Consider the following 24,432-nt stretch of genomic DNA (forward strand, 5'->3'; position numbering starts at 1 on the left):
ACTGAGGAACTGAGTTCAATTCCCACTTCAGACACAGGCAGCTCCTTGTGACTCTGGGCAAGTCACTTAACCCTCCATTGCCCCAGGTACAAATAAGTACCCGTATACAATATGTACGCCGCATTGAGCCTGCCATGAGTGGGAAAGCGCGGGGTACAAATGTAACAAAATAAATAAATAAAAATAAATTTGGTAAAATAGTGAGTGGAAGGGATGTTTGTATACAGTGCTGCATACATCTAATAGCACTATAGAGATGATAAGCAGTAGAAGTACTTGTAGAGGAAGTGCTAGCTGGCAGGGTGTTACTGATGTTGGTAGAGCTGTAAGAGGAGGAAGATCTTTCCTCCATTGTATCCTCACTTTTTGGAGTTGTTTTTTGACATCTCTTCTCCTGGAAATGGAGGTGAGAACATCACAGAAAAAGGAGGAACTTGAGCTCAAAGACTATGAAGCTGCCAGATTAGTGACCAGTAGAAAGAAAAGGTTAGTGGTGACTGGTGACCCTCTTCTGAGGGGTATACGTTTGAGTAGCTACTGACCAAACAGGAGGAATGCTTTCTGCTGGACACAAAGATCCAAGATGTTGCATAGAGTTTGCTGAGACTAATCAAGCCTACTATTATCTGATGCTGCTCATCCATGTTAGTACAAATTATGCTGATAACTCTAATGAAAGTGCTTTCGTTTCTCTAGGAAAAAGGATGAAGCAGATAGGGTTGCAAATGGTGTTCTCATCAATCCTTTCTGTTAAGTGTAAAGGCCGACAGAGAGGGGCTTGCATCCTGACAATGAACGCACGGCTGTGTGGATGGTGTCAGTCAGCGATTTCGCTTCATGAACCATGGACTGAATTTCCAAGGGCTGCCAAGCAAAGATGGCACCTATCTTTGAAAGACTACTACTAGGGGTCATGGGCACCATTTTGAAACCCAGAGTTGGCAGAGACCAGAGCAATTGAGAATTGCTCCTGTCCTGTGATCCCTGGACAGCAATGATTTCTGAAGGTAGGCCCGGGAAGATCTATGAAAGGGGAATGGGTTGTGTGGGGGCATCTTGGGGGGCACCTTACTGGGGATGAGAAATCCACAGACCCTGCACCTTGTTAACAGTGTGGGCCCTTTTAAGATGGCGCTTGAGAAGATCAATGCAGAGTTCAATGCATCATTCAATTTTTGTAATAATGAGGTACTTTTCATGCATTTGCATGATTTACATCTTACTATTATGCAGCTTGCAGTACCTTAATTTTATGTTAAAATATCACTGTCTTGCCAGTTAAGGAGCAATTCTATAAAAGGGCACGAAAAGCTAGATGCTATATCGCTGCACATTAAGCAGAAATTCTACAATTGCATCTGGGCACCCAAATTCCATTATAAAATACTAGCTTAAGTTGGCATCGTGGGTGGTGCCTACATTTAGGTGCACCCACCTACGCCATATCTATGGCAGGCATCTCCTGCTGAATATCGTTGGTTAGTGTTTAGTGGATAGACAGTTATATCGCACAATATAACTATCTGTTAATATTTTGCACATCTACTACAACTACTACTAATCATGTCTAAAGCGCTACTAGACGTATGCAGCGCTGTACAATTGAACATGAAGAGACAGTCCCCGCTCGACAGAGCTTACAATCTAATTAGGACAGACAAACAGGACAAACAAGAGATAAGGGAATATTAAAGTGAGGATGATAAAATAAGGGTTCTGAACGAGTGATCAAGGGTTAGGAGTTAAAAGCAGCATCAAAAAGGTGGACGTTTAGCTTATATTTGAAGACGGCCAGAGATGGAGCTTGACGTACCGGCTCAGGAAATCTATTCCAGGCATATGGTGCAGCAAGATAAAAGGAACGGAGTCTGGAGTTAGCAGTGGAGGAGAAGGGTGCAGGTAGGAGAGATTTACCCAGTGAACGGAGTTCCCGGGGTTAGTTTGGCAGTCAAATTAGGCCACTGAAATAGCAGGCCTATCTTTACCTGGTTTAAACTTAACCAATCAGCACTGAATATTGGCTTGGCTGGTTAAACTTAAACTAGCCCAAAAAAAACACCCATATATTCAATGCCAGCCACTGGAAACGGCCAGGCATTGAATATCTGGGTTGACCACTGACTGCAGGAGTTGGCTGGGCTCCCACCTGCGGTCTGTATATCGGGCCCTATGAGTTTATCTTGTTGGGCAGACTGGATGGACCTGTTACTATGTAAATTAGGGAGATGCTCATGCCCTGCCCACATTAGTACAACCTCACATTTGTACACTAAGCGATTTTGGCATGTAAGTTATAGAATTTCACCTAGCACAGTGGTTCCCAGCCCTGGTCCTGGAGGCACCCCAGCCAGCCAGGTTTTCAGGATATCCACAATGAATACTCATGAGAGAGATCTGCATGCAGTAGAGAAAGTGCATGCAAATCACTATCATGAATATTCATTGTGGATGTCCCGAAAACCTGACTGGCTGCAGTGCCTCCAAGACCAGGTTTAGGAACCACTGGCCTAGCACATATGTTTGTAAGTGCCAATTAAGGGTGCCAGTCATATATATGAATGCTAGCACTCTATTATTTGTGTGTGCAATTGGTGCCTAACGTTTGGGCCATGTTATAGAGTTATTCCCTTAACACCTGTTATTAACTGCCCCATTGAATCTCTTCATGTACGCACTGACCAATCCTGTATCACTCTCACCTCTAGGCTCGTGCTCCTCACCAAGAGGAGCACAGCCTTAATGAAGGTTGCAAAACCCCCATTTACAGTAGTATAGAGAGTCTTCATCTACTTTTCAGCTCCTAGATCTTGCCCCATATCAACAGCCATTAGGATGATCATGCAGAAAACACTCTATGATTTTCTGATCCTTTGGGAAAGTTCACTATCCACTGTACAAGGAGCAGTGAGTGAGTTGTAAACTCTAACACGTATGGGAAAAATTGTGCACCAAGGAAGGAATAGTTGATAGTTCCTTAACCTCGGAAGGATAAGAGTTTCATAGTCTGGGTTCCTGAGGTTATTGAGACTCTGAGCCCTCAACAGTGTACTCTGAGCTAGGGACTGCGTATTTGAGAATATAGCTTGCTGCTATCTGGTTTAAGAGAAATTAAATCTGTGAATTTCCTGAGAATGTGGATTTTGTGACTTCTGATCTCTTTGGTGAATAAAAAGACACTGTTAGAAGCATCAGCAGTATTTGCAATGTTCAGTTTTTACCTAGGATTTCACCCTTTGATACATCACCGTTTTCAATGGCTTACCTGCATGAAAACTAAATCTGTATCATTTAAGCAGTTATTTCACTACAGAAGGACTCTGCTAGCCCTAGCAAATGAAAGTAATACCTGCTTAATCACATTCAAAGTAAGAACCCACTAACCAGGAAGGCGTATAGAACCCACCCATCAGCCACTGGTTACACAGAGGACAGTAGAGAAGACTCAAACTACTGCTACCCATAAATCTTCACTGCTGGTGACAGGTGTTGCACTTTCCACAATTTGCCCCAACAGAGAAAACAAGAAATAATTATAACTTGTAACCAGTGGCGTAGGAAGGGCGGGGCGGTGGTCCGCCCCGGGTGTCAGCGGGTGGGGGGGTGCTCCGGACAGCCCTCGTCTCCTGCCTTCACCCTTCATTTTTTTTAAAATCCATTGCAGCAACGCAGGCAGCACTTCGCGTCTGCCCTGCGTGTGCTGTGAAGAGAGAAAATCACCTCGCTGGCGTCGGGCCTTCCCGCGTTGTGTTCCGCCCTCTTCTGAGGTAACTTCCTATTTCCTCAAGGGCGGGACACAACCAGGGTTGCCAGGTGGAAAATTTTTTTCCCACCCAAAGGAGCCCAAAACAAGCCCAAAACCCGCCCAAACTCAAACCCCGCCCCTGACACCCCCGCCCCTGCGTCATCACCCCCGCCCCCGCCGTCATCAACCCCGCCCCCGCCATCATCGGCCCCGCCTCCCCCGTCACCGGCCCTGCCCAAAATGTCACTAACCCCGCCCAAAACGTCACTAACCCCGCCCCTCGCGGCCGAAAAAAACCGCCCGGAAAAGAAGAAAAAGAAGCCCAAAAAACCGCGACCCACCGCGGGCAAAAATTTCCCGCGGCGGGTCACGGAAAACCGCCCCATTGGGCGGGAAAACCGCCCACCTGGCAACACTAGACACAACGCGGGAAGGCCCGACGCCAGCGAGGTGATTTTCTCTCTTCACAGCACACGCAGGGCAGACGTGAAGCGCTGCCTGCGTTGCTGCAATGGATTTAAAAAAAAAAAAACGAAGGATGATGGCAGGAGAGGAGGGCTCTGTTGGCTCTCCACGAGGGGGGATGGGGATCAGATGGGAGAAGGGGTGGGGGTGTTCAGAGGGGAGAAGGGGATTGGGGAGGGGTTGGGAAGCCCAGAGGGGTGTTCAGAGGGGAGAAGGGGATTGGAGAGGGTGGGGGAGCTCAGAGGGGAGAAGGGGATTGGGGAGGAAGGGTGGGGGAGCCCAGAGGGGTGCTCGGAGGGGAGAAGGGGATTGGAGAGGGTGGGGGAGCTCAGAGGGGAGAAGGGGATTGGGGAGGGAGGGTGGGGGAGCTCAGAGGGGTGCTTGGGGAGAAGGGGATTGGGAAGGGGTGGGGGAGCTCAGAGGTGTGCTCGGAGGGGAGAAGGGGATTGGGGAGGGAGGGTGGGGGAGCCCAGATGGGTGCTCGGAGGAGAGAAGGGGATTGGAAAGGGGTGGGGGAGCTCAGAGGGGTGCTCAGAGGGAAGAAGGGGATTGGGAAGGGGTGGGAGTGCTCAGATGGGCGAAGGGGTCTGAAGCTGGAACTGGGGTCTGACAAGGGGCAAGAGGGAAAATGGTTCCATGCCTGGGGCAGGTGGGAGAATGGGTCTGGGGCTGAAAAGGGGGGGGGTGCAAGGCATGTGGTGGATGAAGGGGGCTGGAACTGGGGGCTGAAAAGGGGATAGGGAGAGGCTGGGGCTGAAGCTCGGGACTAATGGAAGAAAAGGGCTGGGGACTGGTGGGATAGTGGGGCTGAAAAGGGGGCAGGTGGGAGATGTGGGCTGGGGCTGGAACTAGGGGCAGGTGGAATAAGGGGGCTGGAACTGGGTGCTGAAAAGGACAGACCCTGGATGGAAGGGGGAGTGTGAGGGAGGGCAGACCCTGGATAGATGGGAGACCCTGGATGGATGGGAGAGGGAGGGCAGACGGATTGAAGGGGCAGAGAGAAAGGGCAGATGTGGATGGAAGGAGGAGAGAGAGATGGCAGACTGGATGGAAGGGAGAGAGAGGGCAGACAGTGGATGGAAGGGGCAGAGAGAGAGGACAGACAGTGGATAGAAGGGACATTAGAGAGGGCAGACACTGGAGGGCAGAGAGCGAAGACAGATGCTGGATGGAAGGAAGACAGTGAAAAGAAGATGAGGAAAGCAGAAACCAGAGACAACAAACTGTAAATAAAATACATATTTTTATTTTTTGCTTTATTTTTTTTTTTTTATTGCTTTAACATGTAAATAAGGTAATCTTTTTATTGGACTAATTTTAATACATTTTGACTTAACTTTCAGAGAACAAAACCCCCTTCCTCAGGTCAGGATAGGATACTGTAACAGCACTATACTGTATTGACCTGAGGAAGGAGATTTTGGCCTCTGGAAGCTAAATGTATTAGTCCAATAAAATGGTATTTTATTTTCTGTATTTGTTTTATTTCTATTTGTTAATTTGTAAAGTGGTGATTGGTATGTGTTAGTTTTTTCAAATTTACATCTGCTGTCTTTATATTTTGCACAGTACTAGAGGACATTTTCTGTTTCTGTGGTGTTGCATTGTATGCAGAGTCTGGCATCGGGGGTTCAGTTTAATTTTTGTCTAAATAGAAAGTTTATGATTACTTATTCTATAGTGGATTAGGGTGCATCTGTGTTTGTGAAAAAGACATGGCTTTCGGTTGGCATTGACTGTGCAGGATCGACGATCTGTACTAATCTGTCTGTTTTCGTTTTACAATAGGTGAATTGATGTTCTAGTGTTCACTGTAGTGTTTAAGATGCTTTCCTTTTCCTTGTGTGACTCGTACAAATTACTGCTTATGGTATGGTATAATTGCTCTATATATAGGTCCTGAGTGTGTTGTATTCTCGGTATGCCTAGTACTGGATTTGGGGGGGGGGGGGTGTTAAAAAATGACCGGCCCCGGGTGTCAACTACCCTAGCTACGCCACTGCTTGTAACAGACAGAAATCTCAATGATGGAAACCTATTTCAGGTGACTACAACTTTCATCACAGCTCCTTTAACGAGGTATTGCACAGCACTGGTATGAGTGGGGTAGGTTTTCCAAAGTACCCCCTGTGGGAGAAAGGTCAATGTCCTCCCTATTGCCAAGAGGCTGAAACGTGAAGTTCTGCAGGAGGGTGGTCAAGAACAAGAAAATTTCCATCCGAGCCAAATTTTCTCCAGGACAAATCCGTTTACCTGAAGGGAGAAAGGCATGAGGATTAGAAAATTGGTAATGGGGTAAAAAAAAAAAAAATTGTGGATCACTATGTAAAAAGTGAGCTGTTCGGAAACCATAAGAAAGTTGGATTTGATGGACCTCTTGTCTTCTCTGAACCAAACATACTTTCACAAATTGCGTATATAGCTATCCAGTTACATCTTAGAACAAAAAGACGGGCAATATATTTTAAATCAGAATAATTAAGAATACAGTATTGATACTCTAGACCATTTATCTTTCTCCTGTGAGAGCCGAGAAACTCCAAACTGACTGGTTGGCCAAGCTGTTCCAGTTTTAAAAACTCATTTATTGGCATTTTATTTTAACAGTAGTTCCACTGATAAAATGGCTTTGTCTAGTTCTAGAATGCAAAGGCTTCACCCTTGTATGCCTAAACAGTGATTCTCATCCAGGTCTTTGCAGGAAAACCCAATCATTCTGGCTGTCAGGATATCCACCATGAATATGCATGAGATGTATATGTACATCAACCTCTGGATTCTGTGGAGGTCACCCAAAGTTAGGTGTGGACCACAGATCTGCCTGCAAAATAATAGTCAATGAGCTGTTAACAAACAATGGGCCCCTTTTACCAAGCTGCGGCAAAAGGGGGCCGGCCCTGGCGTCGGCGTGTGATTTACACACGTGCCCCCTTTTACCGCAGCTGGTAAAAGGGAAGTCTCACTTTCCTGCAGGAAATGGCCGTGTGGCAAGTAAAACACTTGACGCGTGGCTGTTATGGAAGGAGCCTAACCGCCACTCATTGAGGTGGCGGTAAGGGCTCCCACATTAACCTAGCAGTAACCAGGTAGCGTGCGGTACTGCCTGATTACCGCCAGGTACACTCCGGCACTACGAAAAAAAAATTTTGTAGCACCGGAAATGACAGTGAGCTAGGGGTGAGAAGTACCACCTGGCTGCTGTGGTAGCCTGGCGGTACTTCCTGTGTACTGAGCAGTAAGCCCGCGTTGGGCTTACTGCTGCTTAGTAAAATGAGCCCAATGAATGGTGCTAATTGGCAGAAATTAGTAGTTATGCACAGATCTTCCCTGCACTCTATTCTATAACATGAGTGCCTAAATTTCATGGCATGCAATTCCAAAGGGGGTTTGGCCAAGGTTTGGACAGATCAGGGGTGTTCCCTGAATTTAGGCACAATGTTATAGAATAGTGTCATTTACATTAGTTAGGCCCCAGCTTTTACACCAGCTTTTGGTGCGCCCAAAGTTAGGCACGAGATGCAGGGCCACCGAGAGACTGGGCCAGGCCCGGGACAAGGCCGTCCCCGGGCCCCCCCCACCCGAGGTCACCGGGCCCCCCTCCACCGGGCCCTCACTCCACCCCCGGGCCCTCTGCACTGACCTTAAGCGCCTCACCTTCGAAAGCGCAGCAAGCAGCGGCAGACCACTCCTTCCTTCTGTGTACCGCCCTCGCGGAAGTTACATCAGGCGAGGGCGGGACACGGAAGGAAGGAGTGGTCTGCTGTTGCTTGCTGCACTTTCGAAGGTGAGGCGCTTAAATTCAATGCCAGGGAGCGACGGAAGGCGGGCCGGACTGTGGTGGTGGTGCCGGGCCCCCCCCCCCCCTGGAGGCCCGGGCCGGGGGAAATTTTGTCCCCCCTGTCCCCCCCTCTTGGCGGCCCTGACGAGATGCACACTAAGCCAGTATTCTGTAAAGATTGTTCCATGCAGAGCATCCTTTGCAGAATACTCGCTTAACACAGATTTTCCTGGTGTTTAACTTTGGGTACCGTTTATTGAATTCCTTCCCTTAGGCATAATCATTGAGCATAAGCCATAAACCATACTAGTTGGTCGGTCCTTGAGGAACAGGCGGAGAACAACTAGTCTAGAGCATCAATTGTGGCAGAAGCCCCTCACCATGCCTTAAGTTAGCCTGGAATATGAAGCCTGAAGGATTTTAAGAGGGTTTAAAATGCAAACACAAAATGACATTTTACCAGCAGAAAATACCATCACGGCATCGTTTTTTTTAAAGCAGCCATTCTGGTCCAGGAAATTTGCAGGGTTGAAATCTTCTGGTTTCTCATACTGTGTTGGATCATAATGAACTGAAGTTATCACAGGAATCACAGGGAGGCCCTGGAAAACAGGAAGTGAGGTCACTATAATGCAGCAGGTCAGTATTTAGTCAGAGAGATTTCTGCATAAATACAAATGGAAGGCTAAATTGTTCAACTGTGTTTTCCTTTCCGTCTCCAAGAGGAAGAAAAAGACTAAAAATGTTTGAAATGACACTGGCATTTCAAGCTGCCAGCCATTGGAAAGAGTTTGCCGGGACATTTCAGTCATCTCATTTTCTTACCTGTCATTTAGGAAGAATATTAAAACTCTGTTCTTTCAAAAATTTGTACTACAAAAAGACTTTTAACCATAATTTTAATTGTCGCTCTTTTTAAACTGTCCTCCCAGAGGACAGTTCTGGCTCTTGATGTTACTGTTACCCACTTTGAGCTGCAAGGTGTAAGTGGGATATAAGATCAGATGTTATGTTATGTTATGTTACCTATATGCCCAATTCTTAGCCAGTCCATCCCTCTAAGTAAGTCCACTGAAGATAAGTTATCCATTTTAGTTAGCTCAACTATTTGTGTTGTCCTACTGAAATAGAGGTAAATTTTCAGTAGGATGACTGCTGCATAACCTGAAATAGATAAATTATGGGGTCGATATTGAAAAGGGTTTAGGGCTCCATTTCCTAAGCGGCGGTAAGCCCAACACGGGCTTACTGCTTGCTATAAAGGAAGTACTGCTGGGCTACCGTAGCAGCCCAGCGGTACTTCCCACCCCTAGCGTGCTGTCATTTCCTGTAGGAAAGCGAGACTTCCCTTTTACCAGCTGCGGTAAAAGGGGGCCTCAGCGCACGTGAAAAACACGCGCTGATGCCAGCACAGGCCCCTTTTTGCCGCAGCTTGGTAAAAGGGGCCCTTAACCAGGCAGGAGAGATTCCTACACAATTAAACCCTGCTGAGCAAGCCGGTTAGTACCGCTGAGCATGTCTGCTAACCAACCATCCCTTAACCAGATAGTTTAGGGGTGGCCTGGGGGAAGTATTTCGGCAGTGCGTCGACTTAGCTGGTTAGCAGCAAATCAGTGGTTCTAACTTTATGCAGCCATTTATATATTTGTGACATTTATATCCCACATTATCCCACTCAGGCACTAATAGGAAAACTAATATTTCACAATGAGCTGCAAATTACTTCCATGATATTAACATGATAGTGATTTGAATGGTCATTGCTTATAACATACAGTGTTATTTTTAGATCAGTAATTTTGTGGTAGAGTTTGTGCTGAGCTGGCTCCACTGCATGACTTTCTGCATAAGAACATAAGAGTAGCCATACTGGGTCAGACCAATGGTCCATCTAGCCTAGTATCCTGATTTCCAAACAGTGGCCAAGCCAGGTCACAAGTACCTGGAAAAAAACCCAAATCATGGCAACATTCCATACTACAAATCCCAGAGCAAGCAGCTGCTTCCCATGTCTGTCTCAATAGCAGACTATGGACTTTTCCTCCAGCAATTTGTCTAAACTTTTTTTAAACCCAGATACACTAACCGCTGTTACCACATCCTCCGGCCCTCTTAGATTATATGTCCACTGGGAACAAGGAAATATCTATTGCACCAGAATGTAACTCACTTTGAGCTACTGCTGAAAAGGTTTGAGCTAGGAAAATTCATGCAACAGAATACCTGGCCTCAGACACACACACAGAACAGAAATACCAAATACAGAGTAAGTGACCACAAACTAGAAACAGAAATATGTAGACAAAAATTAAACTGAAACCACAAAAAGCTTTCCCCCTCTACTGTGCTACATATAAACATAGCAGAGGTCAAGGATGGTGTTGGGGGTTAGGGTGCAACCAGGACAATTGCCCTTGATCCCCTCTCCAGAAAGGGTCCCATACCTTCCTCGACCTTAAGAAGGCACAGCCTGGTAGTAGGCTTTAGAGTCCCATCCCATCCCAAATGTCTACCCTGGACCCAGCCATCCCTAACACCAGTACTGGTAGATGTACATTCCAAAAACTGATGTGGAGGGGCATTTTCGAAAGAAACGTCTAAGTGTGAATTTGGAAGTTTTACAAAGACATCCAAATTTCGAAGCGGGGAGAAGATCATTTTCGAAAAAGATGGACGTATATGTTTTGTGTTCGAAGATACCATGATCGTCCTGCGATTTGGACGTTTTGCGATTTGGACGGCTCTGATTTTTGGCCATTTTCTAAAACAAAGACATCCAAGTCTAAAACGTCCAAAGTCAAGCCATTTGGATGGTCCCCCTGACATGCCAGGATAGCAGTCGGGCACCCTAGGGGGCACTGCTGTGGACTTCATAAAAAGCTCCCAGGTACACATTTGACCATTGCTCCCTTGTGTGCTGAGCCCATAAACCCCCCCCCCCCCAAAAAAAAAAAAAACCACTACCCCAACTATACACCACTACCATAGCCTCTATGGGTGAAGGGGGCACCTATATGTAGGTACAGTGGGTTTCTGGTGGGTTTTGGAGGGCTCGCTGTTTCTTTCACAATTGTAACAGATAGTGGTGGTATGGGCCTGGATCCACCTGTTTGAAATGCACTGCACCTACTGCTAAACTATTCCAGGCACCTGCATGCTGCTGTAATGCACCTGAGTATGACATCTGAGGCTGGCATAGAGGATGGCAAGTAATGTTTTTCATCACAATTTTGGGGGTTGCGAGGGGGTTAGTGACCACTGGGGGAGTCAGGAATGGTCATCCCTGATTCCCTCCTGTGGTCATTTGGGGCACCTTTTTGTGCCTTATTTGTAAGAAAAAGAGGTCTAGCTCAAAACATCGAAGTTTTAGTCCTGGACGTCTTTGCTTTTTTCCATTATGGCTCAAAGACGTCCAAGTCTTAGGAATGCCTAAGTCCCACCTCGAACATGCCCCTGATACGCCCCCTTGAGATATGGACGTCCTTCTGACCGACTTCAGAGAAAGACGTCCAAAATTGGGTTTCGATTGCTTGTTATTTTTGTTTTTAAGAAGGTTCGTTGCTCTTACTGTATTGTTTAAAACCTTTCAATAAAAATGTATTGATATAAAAAAATTTGTGATTGGTACTGGTGATTGATCAGATAGCTATCCAAATAGCATTGAATAGCCACACTATCTGTCAAACTACTGGCCCTAATTAATTGCCTGCTGGACCTCCGTTCTCTAAAGGCACAGAGGCCGATATTTAGTGAGTGAGCCCTGGATTTTCAGCGGTACATAACTAGACAGTGCAGGAAAACTGCTGAGGCACTATCCCGTTAGTGCTGGGGTGGTCCAGGAGTGGAGTCAGGATGGAGCGGGCAGTTACCCTAGCACCACCAATATTCAGCAGTGTATATGGATAACTATCCGGTTAACCTAGGACAGCAAAAAGGCTGGGTATTGTAAGCAGGTAGCTATCTGGGTATTGTCTCTGAATATTTGCAGTATCGTGGTAATCCCAGCACCAAAATTCAGCTGATGGCAGGCAGTGCTTAACAAAGGATTGATCACCACTGGCTGAATATTACCTGTATTATTTATTTATTTATTTATTTATTTAATACATTTGTATCCCGCACTTTCCCACTAAAAGCAGGTTCAATGCGGCTTACATAGTATTAGGTATTGGCCTAAGTATCAAAGCATCCATTCAAAAATTATTAGGTGACTCCATATTTAAAAAAGAATTTAAAAAGTTTTATGCAATTAACTCTCATGTTCGCTGCATAAATCCTTTTCAAAATCAACTTGTTATGAGTTTAGTGAGCCAACAATTAGACATGCCAACTGCTATCAAAACTGTGTCTTTTCAACCGTAGCTGACTCCAAAAAAGTACCTTAGGTATCTTATAGCCATGCAACTGAGTGTCCTGCATTACGAGGTGTACTATAGCCAGTGGACCAATGTCAGTGAATCGCTGGAGTTCCTGAATCACTGCATCAGTGTAAGGCATCATTTTTCTGTCTTCAGTGGCTGGAGGACGGGTCTGACCAATGACCTGGTTGATTTCCTCTTGAATTTTTTCTGGAAAGAAAATATATCTATATAAATGTTTTGTAAGTGTCTTAAAAATCTCACATATCTATCCTTCACCTCAGGGCGACTGGGAAACTTCTCTTCAGTAGGGTTTTACTTTTACTGGATATGAGCAGCATATTAAAAAGACCTATTTTTAATTCTTAGCCAGACTAAAAATGGCATGGGAATTTAATTTAGTTTTTGCTGCTTTGTCTAGAATGTCTTGTTTCTGTACTGTTTTTATAGATATTTCATTGCGTGGGAGGAGAGCCCTCTCTCTGTCTCTGCTTCATGCTTTTGAGCCTTGGCAGAGTTGTCTCGATATTCTGAAAGGATAGGCCACATTGCTCTTATTTATTTGTATGGTTGTATTACAAGTTACACAGAAAGAACAAAAGATGCCACCACCTAGTCTGTACTGATACTTATCCTATTATGTTGCTGATTCACTTTTCGTTTCACTAGTAAATTTCTTGTTTAGAACAAACCCCCCTGAACTATAGGCTATTTTTGAGTAGAGTGCAAAGGACAGAGTGATCCCCTAGACTTGAGTTCTTCTAAGATATGTGGTTCTCCGTAGACAGCAGGGGGTTGAGGCCACATTTCATGGTGACTTCATTGACAGAGTCATTGTGCTGGAGCTCTCCTCCAGTGTAGAAAAGCCTTTTTAGGCTTTTCCAAGCCTTCACAAGGATTCCCAAAAATTTTTCTCTCCTTGATCAGTCTGTACAACCAAGTTAGCAGTGTTGGTTGTGGATTGTCAATTATGCTTTTCTTCGCACTTTACATTGCTACATTCAGTCGTTTAAGTCTTTAAATTTTTTTTTTTAAAGAGGACAGGGGAGAGTATGTACAGCTGCATTCCTCTGCTATCTTAAAGACCCCCCCCCCCCCCCACCACCATTACAGGCAAGCAATTTCTCTGGTGAATCCAGGGCTGAGGGTTGCCTTGTTTGGTGTCTTGAAAATGAAGTGGAAGGTGTCAACATACTGTGCAGTACTCCATAAAGTCAGTGAACTAAATGGTTATGTGACACTGCTTTGACTGAAGATGGAATTCTAGGCTGAGGGGTAATCTAGGCAATAGTGTTCAACAAAGGTGAGCATTGAGTACCATTTGGATACTTTATAGATGTCTTCAATGGAAATTGCTCTGAGATTAGTGATAGAGGTAACTTAGGCATACCGATTCAGCCTGGTAACTGAACGTCTGATTGGATGAAGCAGATACTGCAGTCTGCTATCCAGGTGGACAATGTATGTTTGAAAACAGGGTTACCCAAGCTTTTAGGATTGTAGGTGACGAAGAGCTGTGAAGTGGGTAACATAGAAGCATACACCTGTAGTTCAAAATATGAAGTGACAGTTCCAAGTGTTTTTATTTTTTTAGATTAATTTGTTATTCCTCACTTTTGTGCGGGTTCTTGATTTGTAAGCCACCTGTAACCTCTTGTTGAAACAAGTATGGTATACAAGCTGCAAATTAGATTCGATTTAGTTTAGATTAGACCCAGGAAGAGGCTGGCAAAACTACTGACTAGCTTTTTTTGAAATTCAGAAACTACATTCGGCAGGAACTTTGGATGTGCAAGGAGGACATCTATGCTGTGAAATTTGGGTAAGGAGCAGTTCACAAGGGCTTGTAGCTCTCTGATTCTTCTTTCTGTGGTGATGGCCATCAGAAAGATGTTTTCTACATGAGATCTGGGATCAGCTTCCAAATTTGGGCACCTAAATTTTTGGTGACCTCTATACAATTTGGGGGATTTGGAAGTAATACAAAATGCTTCTAAAGTAACCCAGGGCATATAATGTAAATTTCTACCATATCAAAACACTAATGTAATCCCTATGGTTATGAATGATAAAGGATCTAGCCCAAGGGGGTCGTCATGACAGTGTGGCTGTCCTTATCAGGAAATCCCTTCAACGTACTACTGAGGTCTTGGCTATTTCCCCAGAGGAACGGTATCTTTTGTTACACCTTATAGTGCAGGGTCAAACTTTCTTGCTTTTGGTAGTTTATAGGCCCAATAATTTTGATTCTCAGCTTTTTACTTACTTGACCCAACTTTGTACTGGTCATTTGGCTAAGCCGTTATTAGTGTTTGGAGACTTTAATATTGTTATGGATCCCATGTTGGATAGATCTGTACCCTCTAATCCCTCTTCTAGAGAACAGACTGGTGGTCTTTGCTCATTCTGTAAAGTGCTTGATCTTGTAGATGGTGCTCGTTACATCCAGAGGCTTGGGACTCCACTCATCTTTCGCAAGCCCATGGATCCCTTTTTAGGTTGGATTATATCTTGACATCTGCTAGTTGTTTTGTTGAGGTATTGTCTGTGGACATTGGTCAGGTGGCAATCTCAGATCATTCAGTAATCTGGATGGATGTCCTGATGGAATATTTTTATCAGGGAGTCCATTCATGGCATTTTCCTTCTTATTTACATCATGACAAAGACTTTTGGTGCTCCAGTGACCAGACCTAGGTGGAAACCTTGGTTTACTAAGGGTACCTCTCACTAGTTTGTTATTGCTATCGGTGCTCCAGTGACCAGACCTAGGTGGAAACCTTGGTTTCTGAGGGTACCTCTCACTAGTTTGTTATTGCTGAATGTTCACTTCACACAACACTTTGAGATTGTGTTTGGCTGTTTAACATGCAGAAGATCCCATATTATTTTGGGAAACTATGAAGACGGTATTCTGAGGGGATATTCTGGCCTACACCTGTGCTCGCAATAAACATATATCACAAAGGGTCATTACTCTAAAGAAGGTTTTGAGAAAGGCTAAGGGGGTTTATATTCATTATCCTACACAAAATCATAAAAATGGTTTATAGCTGCCCAAGTAGACCTTAATTCTTCATTGCAAGAATGAGTGCAGCAATCTCTGGTTTATTGTAAGTATCATCAGAGGGTTCTGACTTGTACTACCGATTGGTTAACACATACCGGCAATAGTCACTTAGGGCTTCTTATACAAAGCCGCGCTACAGATTCTCGGTTGCGGCAAATGAAGCCCATTCAATTCTTTCTAAAAGGAGCCCTTAGTCAGTCTATCTAGATAGGTTCTTTTTCAGTTTAGATGAGAATGATTTAATTTCTATTTGATAATATTATTTCCCGTGAATCCCCAAGTATTGTGGGCTAACAGAGAATTATTATTTGTGGAGACTATTTCCTATTTTCATTTTCTATTTTCCTTTTTCAAGTGTAATTCTTGAATGTAACTTTGAAGTTCTAATAAACATAAATTAAAAAAAGTTTGTCATTATGAATTCTAATGATCTAAAATTTTCAAAAGTAATCTTCCCCTCCCCCACCCCTCCACTCACACATAGGTATACAACTCCAGCATTTTTCAACTAGTGTGCCGTTCCACATTGGTGTGCTGCGGCTGGTCCATAGGTATGCCAAGGGAGTTGAGGGTCATTTATTAGTAGGGCCAGCTTAATTTGTGCTGGAACGGAGTTTACCTTTTAAAAGTTTCCTTGTCTCTATTGGTCGGTGCCAGCGAGCAATGATTCATACAGCCTTCTTGCGCCAACCCTGGAACATTCTCTTTGATGTAACTTCCTGCTTAGAAGTTACATCAGAGAGAAGGCTCCGGGGTTGGCATGAACAGCCTGTATGAATCGCTGCTTGCTGCCACTGACCACTGGAGAAAAAAAAAACTTTTGGGAACAGGAGGTACTGGACTATTTGTGAGGATGGGGGAGGGAAGAGAAGGTAAATGCTGGACTATTTGGTGGGAGGAGAAGGTTAAATGCTGGACCATGTGTGGGTGGGGTAGAAAGTAAAATGCAGGACCATGTGTGGAGGTGTGACTTGACAATTTGATCTTGATCGTGGTGGCATGATGTCGGCAGGCTAAGGGATATAGATTCATAGGGGACTTCCTTGATAAAGCGTTTAGTGAAACACGTGCAGTGTTGGAAGAAGAGTGTCCCTGTAGCTGACTATTATGAGAGTTTCTTCTTCAAGATTAGTATTGAATTTATGTTAAAATTAAAACCGATTTGATGGAAGATTTAAAAGTAAAAATATAAGGCATTTCATTGGAGGGAGGTGGAGGACATTGAGCCGATGACGATTGGGGTACATAAGTCTCTGCATGTGAGTTGATGGATACAGTGCAGTCCAACTGATGTCCATGATCCAACACAGTTCTCTGGCTGAACCAGAGTGATATTCATAATGATTAATTGTATATCCTAAGATAACACAGTGTGACAGAGTGATTCAGTAGAACATTTTGGTGGAATAGCCTACTTTGAGTCGAGTTGACAACTGTAGCGACATGTAAGTGTGCCGTGAGACTAAAAAGGTTGAAAATCTCTGCCTTAGACCTTTGAAAACCACTACGTATTTAATACACTCACCTGCTACTTCTGGGAACTTCATCAGCACCAGCACGCTGTATCTCAGGAATGTTGTGACGGTGTCTGTCCCGCCATAGATCAGGTTATGCATAGTCATGATTAGAGACTCCATGAAGTAATGGGACGTTGGATTATTCTTTTCCTGGGGAAATATATACAGGGAAATAAATAAGGAGAGAGGAAATAAAAAAATATCACCTTCATTCTATAAACTTATGTGCCAATTTTATATTTACCCCTCCAATTCTATAAAAGGCACCTTGAGATCTGCACACAAATTTGGGCGTGTGCCCAAATTGTGAATGCATCTTAACTGAATAATGAGCCAATAAGTGCCAATATTGGCTTTTTAACAAGCAATTATTGGCACTAAGTGGAATCAATTAAGATATACTTGCATAAATTTAGGTTCACTTTTACTAAGGAGCTAGCGTTTTTAGCACGTGCTAACATTTAGGGCGTGCTAAACATTAGAGATGTCCATGGACGTCTCTAATGTTTAGTGCATCCTAAATATTAGTGTGCGCTAAAAACGCTAGCACGCCTTAGTAAAAGACCACATTAGGCATGTAATCTGCGTCTAAATTTTATGTGCAACCTGGAAAATGGAGTGCAGCAATAGGAGGGTAATGGATATAATTGTCGATGTTTAACTTTAGGCCCACCAATGTCATCTTATGCTACTATTCTGTAACAAAATCTTGGTGTCCAGATGCTATTATAGAATTGGCCCTAAGTGCACAGCATTGGGGTACCAAAATCTTGATGCCAAACTGTCTTAATGGCATGTTAGAAATAAGATCATGAATTAGCATGTTTTATTTCCAACAATTCTATATTCAACAATGCAACCTTTAAATGGAGAAGAAATAGGTTGATCATAACATATACGAATTGGAACCAGGTCTGATGATCTAGTTGAAGTAAATGAATTAGACAGATGTCTCAGAAGGAGGGCCCACTACTCCTGGACATTCACTGAGGGGGGGGGGGGGGGTGGGCAACTCTTCCTCACACCCAGGTGGAGAAACTTATAGACCTGTAGCATCCATACTCCTTGTAGCCAAACTCATAGAAGGAATAGCTGTTAAGCAACTCATTAATATCTGTCTAAATTCTCAATACTCCACAACTCTCAATAAGGCTTTTGACCACAATACAACACTGAAACAGTTTTAACTACACTCATTGCCAACTTTAAGAAAGAAACCAGTATGGGAAATAAGATCCTACTCCTGCAATTCGACATGTCGTCGGCATTCAACATGATAAATCACCAAATCCTATTACGACCTTTTGATGAGATCAGAATAGGAGGAAGAGTTCTCAAATGATTTGAAAGCTTCCTGACTTTCAGGTCGTATCAAGTTAAAATGGAAAACAAGATATTGCCCTCATGGAAGACTATCTATGGTGTCTCCCAGGGCTTTCCCATCTCGCCAATACTGATTAATGTCATGATGTCACTGTTGGCCAGACAACTAGAAAAACAAGGCCTAAACCCATTCATCTATGCCAATGATGTGTCCATATACATACCCTTTAAAAATGAATTGAACAACATAATGGATAAAATCACAACAGGATTAAACACTATGGAAGTGTGGGTCACTGCATTCAAGCTCAAGTTGAACAAAAACAAAACACAGTTCCTTGTTATAACAGTCCTACATAATCACACCGCTTACCCCATCATCACCATAGAAGGAACTACTTATCCCCTCTCAGAGAACCTGAAGTTCCTGGGAGTTGTCATTGATCAGAAGCTTATTATTGAACCCCAAACCACAAATGTGACATCCAAGATGATCCAAGTGATGTGGGAGATGAGAAGGATCAGGAACTACTTCCCCAGAACACTGTTCTGCATGCTCGTACAATCAACAGTTCTCACACACATGGGCTACTGTAATGGATTATATGCCTGTAATGGATTATATGCCAAATGCAAAGAACAAGTCTTGAAAAGACTTCAAACAGCCCAAAACACAGCTGTAAGACTAATTTTTGGGAAACCACGCTATGATAAAACCAGTCTGCTACTCCAATCCCTACACTGGCTCCTGATCAAAGCATGAATAGCCTTCAAACTATGTACCATAGTGTACCAACTAATTTTTGGCAATGCCCCAACTTAAATGACCAACCTGATCACTCTACCACTGAGAAACACAAAATCTGGAACAAAAAACTTCCTAATACTAGATTTCAAAAACTCATATACAAATCGGTATATGCAGCAAGTTTCAATAGCAAAGCACTAAATGGTGGAACTCCCTACCCAAAACTCTGGGAACCCTAAGCACCTATACAAACTTCGAAAAACAATTCAAAACCTTCCTGTTCCAAAAATTCTATCCTGAGGAGGACAAAGACTAACAACCACGCGCTCATACAATGCACCACACTGAACAGACACTCTGAACACCACCCACCCAACCCTTGATCTCTCCATGTCTTCCCCACCACTATGCCTCCACCCTCATCAGCTCATTGAGCCTGATTAACATTATCTTCATCAACAGATTCTTCCTTTGAAATCTCTCTGGATAATGTGGGTGTATAAATGCCATTATAAAAAAATACATTAAATAAATAAATTTTAAATTACAGACTGATAGAAGGAAAGTAACATTCGTCTGAGTGTGACAATGGATGAAAACAGACTGATGCCAATTGTCATGAGGAGATGCAGAAATATCACAGAACCTCAGAAAACCTTTCCAGATTTTTTTGAGCTTTGGAAAGCTAATCCTGACTCGGCTCTATCCCTGAGGATGTCACCATCAGTGTAGCTGTAGAGATCCTTGTTATCCATGGAGAAAAGTTATGTGCTTCCAATGGTAGTAAGTGGACCATATATATGATGCAACATTGTGGTTTCTCCCTTTTCCATTCTCTCTCTCTCTGTCTCTTATCCTCCATCTTCTGCCGTACCCACTGCCTCTTTATTTTGCTCTCCTCCAATGCAGCCTGCCTTCCTCTCCCATCTTCCCACTTCATCTCTCACTTTCCTTTAAGCCCCAGATGCAGTCTAGATGCACTTCCTGACAATTTGTGGGCTCAGAATAATTTCAAGGTGAGTCCAGTTAAAAGAGAGTGAGAAGCAGGACATATTCCCCAACTGAGGGATCTGCACTGGTTACAGAAGCACTTCTTTCTATATGATAACTTTATTGCAATCATACAATACAAATATACAAGCATCAGCAGTTTCTATACACAGTCTGAACAGTAGGTCAAGTTAAAATGTTTGTTCACAAGTTCTAATCACCAGTTTTATGATGCATATACCTTTCCCCCACATATCTCTTCTTGTCTTGGTTTCACTATGGTTTCATAACCTACTTTGACCCTTGTTAGTATTTCTAAATTCCAACTGTTAAACAAATTCTATACTAAACAGAATGTTGTCTTGGAGATAGACAAACATAGTTCTGCTCCATATATCACATATAATTGATTTCTTTTGTAATCACAAAATGTTCACATTCCTCTGTTCTTGGCTGAGTCTCTGTTCTGCAGCAAGTGTTGGGTTTTTACTCTCTTTTATTGGCTGGGTGTTTCTGTTAGGATTGTCAACCATAAAGAATTTGGCTGTCCTGGAAGATTTTAAGTGGCCCACCTCCCTGTGCCTCTAGGTTCACTCCTCCTCTGCTTTACCCTCCCCCCTCCCCCCATCCCCAGAGCTTATTTTTCTTTATGCAATTCCCTCTCCTGTTGTTTGTGAGATTTTTCTATCTTTCACCATCCCTGCCATCTCCCCTTACCCCCCAGACCTTCTCTCCTTCTCCCACCAAAACCCCCATCCCTCCCTCTAGGGCTGGTTCAGTGACTCAACAACAATGCTATATGCTGTCATGTGAAGGGCCTGGGTTTGAGTAACAGGCGAAGACTGTTGCCAGAGCTGGGATGCCGCAGATTGGACATTTGCAACTCCCAAGCTTCTTCTATCACTTACCAGCACCACCTATTGGCAAGACTTGGGCATTAAACTTATATACCCCAAAGGAAGCAACAGGGCATATTCCCTGTTGAGAACGGTAACCACAATGACTGGCTTAGCCTAGAAAAAGGGATTAACAAAAATAAGGATCATTTGTGAATGAAAGCTCCCAGGGCCATTTCCAATTACCTATTCTAATTCTTAAACCCTACATATAAATTAGGCTTAGGAGGAAACAACAGGGCAAAAATAAAACAACAACAACAACAATTCAGCTCCATTCCATTGTAGCAGAGTTTAAGTTAAGTGTCACAGTTCCCTAAATCTTACTTGTTCCATTTTGATGAGGAAAACATCGATGTAATCGCGAGGATTGTTGGGGTCCAGGGTCTTCTGATGAGCCTTGATTGAATCCTGAAGAATGGCTCTCAGTGTTTCATAATTTCCAAACAACTTTTTGTGTGGACCTGGCAGATATTGCAGGACATCTGAGTAGATATTGTACAACTGGAAAGATCAGAGCAAAGTAGGGAAAGTCTGACTTTGATCAATTTCTCATTTCTTCTTATGAATCCATCCTTTGAGAGTTAAAGCAACAGTTGTTCTAAGCATTACAATACCTTTTCCTCTCAAAAACAGTAAAAATATTGTGGTCAATAGTCAGCTGTCAGCGGTGAGCGTTTTACTCACCGCTGCCGGCATTATTCCCGGGACCTGTGCAGTCTTTGGCTTTGAATATCCAATTATTCTTAAGCCAGCTAACACATAACCGCTTACATCGATGCTCATCACTTAAACGGCCATGGGTTATCACATAAAGATAGGACAGACATTTATGCGGTCCCACTTATGCACTAAGGGGATATTTTACTAAGCCGCAGTAGCATTTTTAGCTCATGGTAGAAATCAGCTGGTGGTAAATGCCGAGATGCCCATAGGAATATAATGGGCATCTTGGCATTTACCTGCAGCTGATTTTTACCGTGAGCGAAAAATGCTACTTTAGCCTAAACCTGGATTCTTAGGTGCTAAATATCAGCACTTAAGTGGCCAAGGCCGACCCTGCCCCCAGAATGCCCCCAGTTATCTGGCTTTGTGTTTGGCATTAACTGTGATATTCAGCTGCATTTAACCAGTTAAGTGTCACTGAATATTAGAGGCTAGTCTTGATCAAGCAACTCAACAGGCCAGCGACCGGCTCAATTGTTTTGAAATCCAGGCAAGTTTTAACTTGAGCCTCTTGCTTAGATGTACAAGGGGCTCCATGAAAAAGACATCTGTGACATAGCTTAGAAAACCTCTAATGTGATAAAGGTACTCTGAGCGTGCTAAGTATAATGAACGAGATAGTGCGTTCTGGCCCAGAGAGTGAAGGGGCAGGAGTACTTGTATGGAGCCGCTGTAATATAGGAATGAACCAGAGAAAGTAGATGTCACAGAGCAAGTGAACATCGAGCTGGGCATCTTTTGCTCCTAGGGACGTTCCAGCAGAACGAAAAGAGGAATCTCCCACTGAAGCTGGGATAAAGTAGAAACCTATCTACTAAAAGGAAGTATCAGCTCATGGGGATGGGGACAGGAACTTATCCAAATGTGGAATTCTCCAAATTTTCAGAACTGCTTTTGCTGACTGTTTTTAGTACAGTGTAGCATGTACACAAATTTTCTTTATAATAAAAGTCAGATCAATGGTCTGACAAAGGAGTTATAGGCTGTTTCAGAGAGGACTGGCTGTCTCCCACAGTTAGTGATATTCCCCCTCCTTCCCATGTGCACTACATCATCTTCTTCATCACATGGTTATAGAATCCTAAGGGATGAAGATATTTCGCTGATGCCATGGTTACATACCTAATTTCTACATGAAAATATCTGGAAACACTGACCATTCCCCAGGAGGAGCTCATTATCTTAAAGTTCTCATTGGTTGTGCTGACGATGGTCTGAAAGGTTTTATCTTCATAGTCAAAGCGGCTCCCAAAAAGGACAGAGCAGATGACATTGGAAACTGAGCGGCAAAAGATTAGCGTGGGGTCAACTGGCGACTCTATAAGAAAACACAGTGGGATAACAATATGTTTTTTATAATGACAGTCATATTGGTTTGGGGTTTATGCCATCCTACTGGAAAAACCAAAACTCGATGCATGTGACAATATATAGGAATAACATATTACCATAATTCATCAATACAAAACAATGAATTATAAAACATATAACAATAACATATCAAAATAAGGGCTAGATTTAATAACCAGTGTTAATGTACTTAAACTGTGTTATTAATATTAGGCCACGTTGGCTGTAATGGAACCTGCATTAAATAACAGATGATAAACAACCAGAATGAGCTTTAATGCATTAAGGCAGGTTAGTAAATCTATCTCTAAGGGGTCATTTTATAATCTCACGGTAGAGCTACTGTGTTGTCACGAACCAATCCAGCACTACCGCCGGCCTACCGCGGGAGCCAGTGGTAGTACTGCTCCCAGTGTGTGCCATTTCCAGCATGACAAGAAATAAGTTTTATTTTTAATGCTGGGAGCTCACCTGGTGGTAACTGGGCAGTGCTATGCGCTGCCTGGTTGAGACTTGTAGATGTTTTCAGCTAAACGTCTACAATTGGGCATCATATTGAAAATTACCTTATTTGTCTCTAAAACAGAGAAGAGGTTACACAAACCCAAATGCTTTTTTTTCAAGGAAAAAAGGTGCTGGTATTTATGCAGGGCCAACCTTGGCGTAAAGGATGACTATCAATGGCTCTGCCTCCCATTGTATTCACTTGTTACCAGTTACAGGGTATATAAAAAGGCAGTGCTACAAATAATGTATCAGTCCCTAGAATATCAACACACCTCTCATTTGAAAAAACAGAACAAGCACATGCTCCACAAGAGGTGAGCAAGTATCACTAGCAGAAAACCACTCCTCACTCACATAAGCAAAATGCAGACAGCCCCTCACCAATTGCAAACACCTGACCTGAAACTGTCTACTAGCTCATATGCTTTTCAGATTCAAACTCTAGGAGCATCTACATCTGAAAGTAAGCACATTGTTAAGAGATGCAGGGTTGCCTACTCCAAACATGACTGACGAAACCTTCCAGAGGCACAATACTCCTTTGTAGCTTATCAAGCAGAGAATTTTAAATGCCACGGTAAAAAAGCAAAAATTAGTTAATTACCTGATAATTTTCTTTCCTTTAGTCCCAAAGAATCAGTCCAGACAAATGGGTTGTGGCCATCCACCAGTAGGTAGAGATAGAGAACACTAATGAATTGTGCCTTATATGGTCCTATGGATAGCAACTCAGCCAGCATTCGATAACAAAGCAGTGAAAGAGAGTGACTTACAGAGAAAAACTCCAGCCTATAGATAGAAAAATAACCATGAAATATAGGGCAAAACTCATGCCTTAGATGTAACGGAACCAGAACAATACAAACACACAAAATTTCTTAGAACACAGAAAAACTGAAACCATCACAGAAGGGTGGCTTCTGGGCAGATCCCTTTGGGACTAAAGTAAAGAAAATTATCAG

At 43.4% G+C, this 24,432-nt stretch overlaps 1 protein-coding gene across 4 annotated transcripts in view; it reads right to left on the reverse strand.

Moving 5' to 3' along the window:
• Positions 1 to 6,144: 6,144 nt before the first annotated feature.
• The window catches only part of LOC115480696 (cytochrome P450 2F3-like), a 64,422-nt gene continuing 46,134 nt past the window's right edge, over positions 6,145 to 24,432 (reverse strand). For all 4 annotated transcript variants that reach the window (XM_030219545.1, XM_030219546.1, XM_030219544.1 and 1 more), the window contains 6 exons: positions 22,771 to 22,931; positions 21,215 to 21,391; positions 16,939 to 17,080; positions 12,366 to 12,553; positions 8,446 to 8,587; positions 6,145 to 6,460 (listed from right to left, as the gene is read on the reverse strand). In XM_030219545.1, coding sequence (XP_030075405.1) covers positions 6,279 to 6,460; positions 8,446 to 8,587; positions 12,366 to 12,553; positions 16,939 to 17,080; positions 21,215 to 21,391; positions 22,771 to 22,931 — 992 coding nt within the window. In that variant the 3' untranslated portion in view covers positions 6,145 to 6,278. The remainder of the gene's footprint in view (positions 6,461 to 8,445; positions 8,588 to 12,365; positions 12,554 to 16,938; positions 17,081 to 21,214; positions 21,392 to 22,770; positions 22,932 to 24,432) is intronic.

This window comes from Microcaecilia unicolor, chromosome 11, assembly GCF_901765095.1.
Source record: "Microcaecilia unicolor chromosome 11, aMicUni1.1, whole genome shotgun sequence".
In the NCBI taxonomy this organism is placed as follows: Eukaryota; Metazoa; Chordata; class Amphibia; order Gymnophiona; family Siphonopidae; genus Microcaecilia; species Microcaecilia unicolor.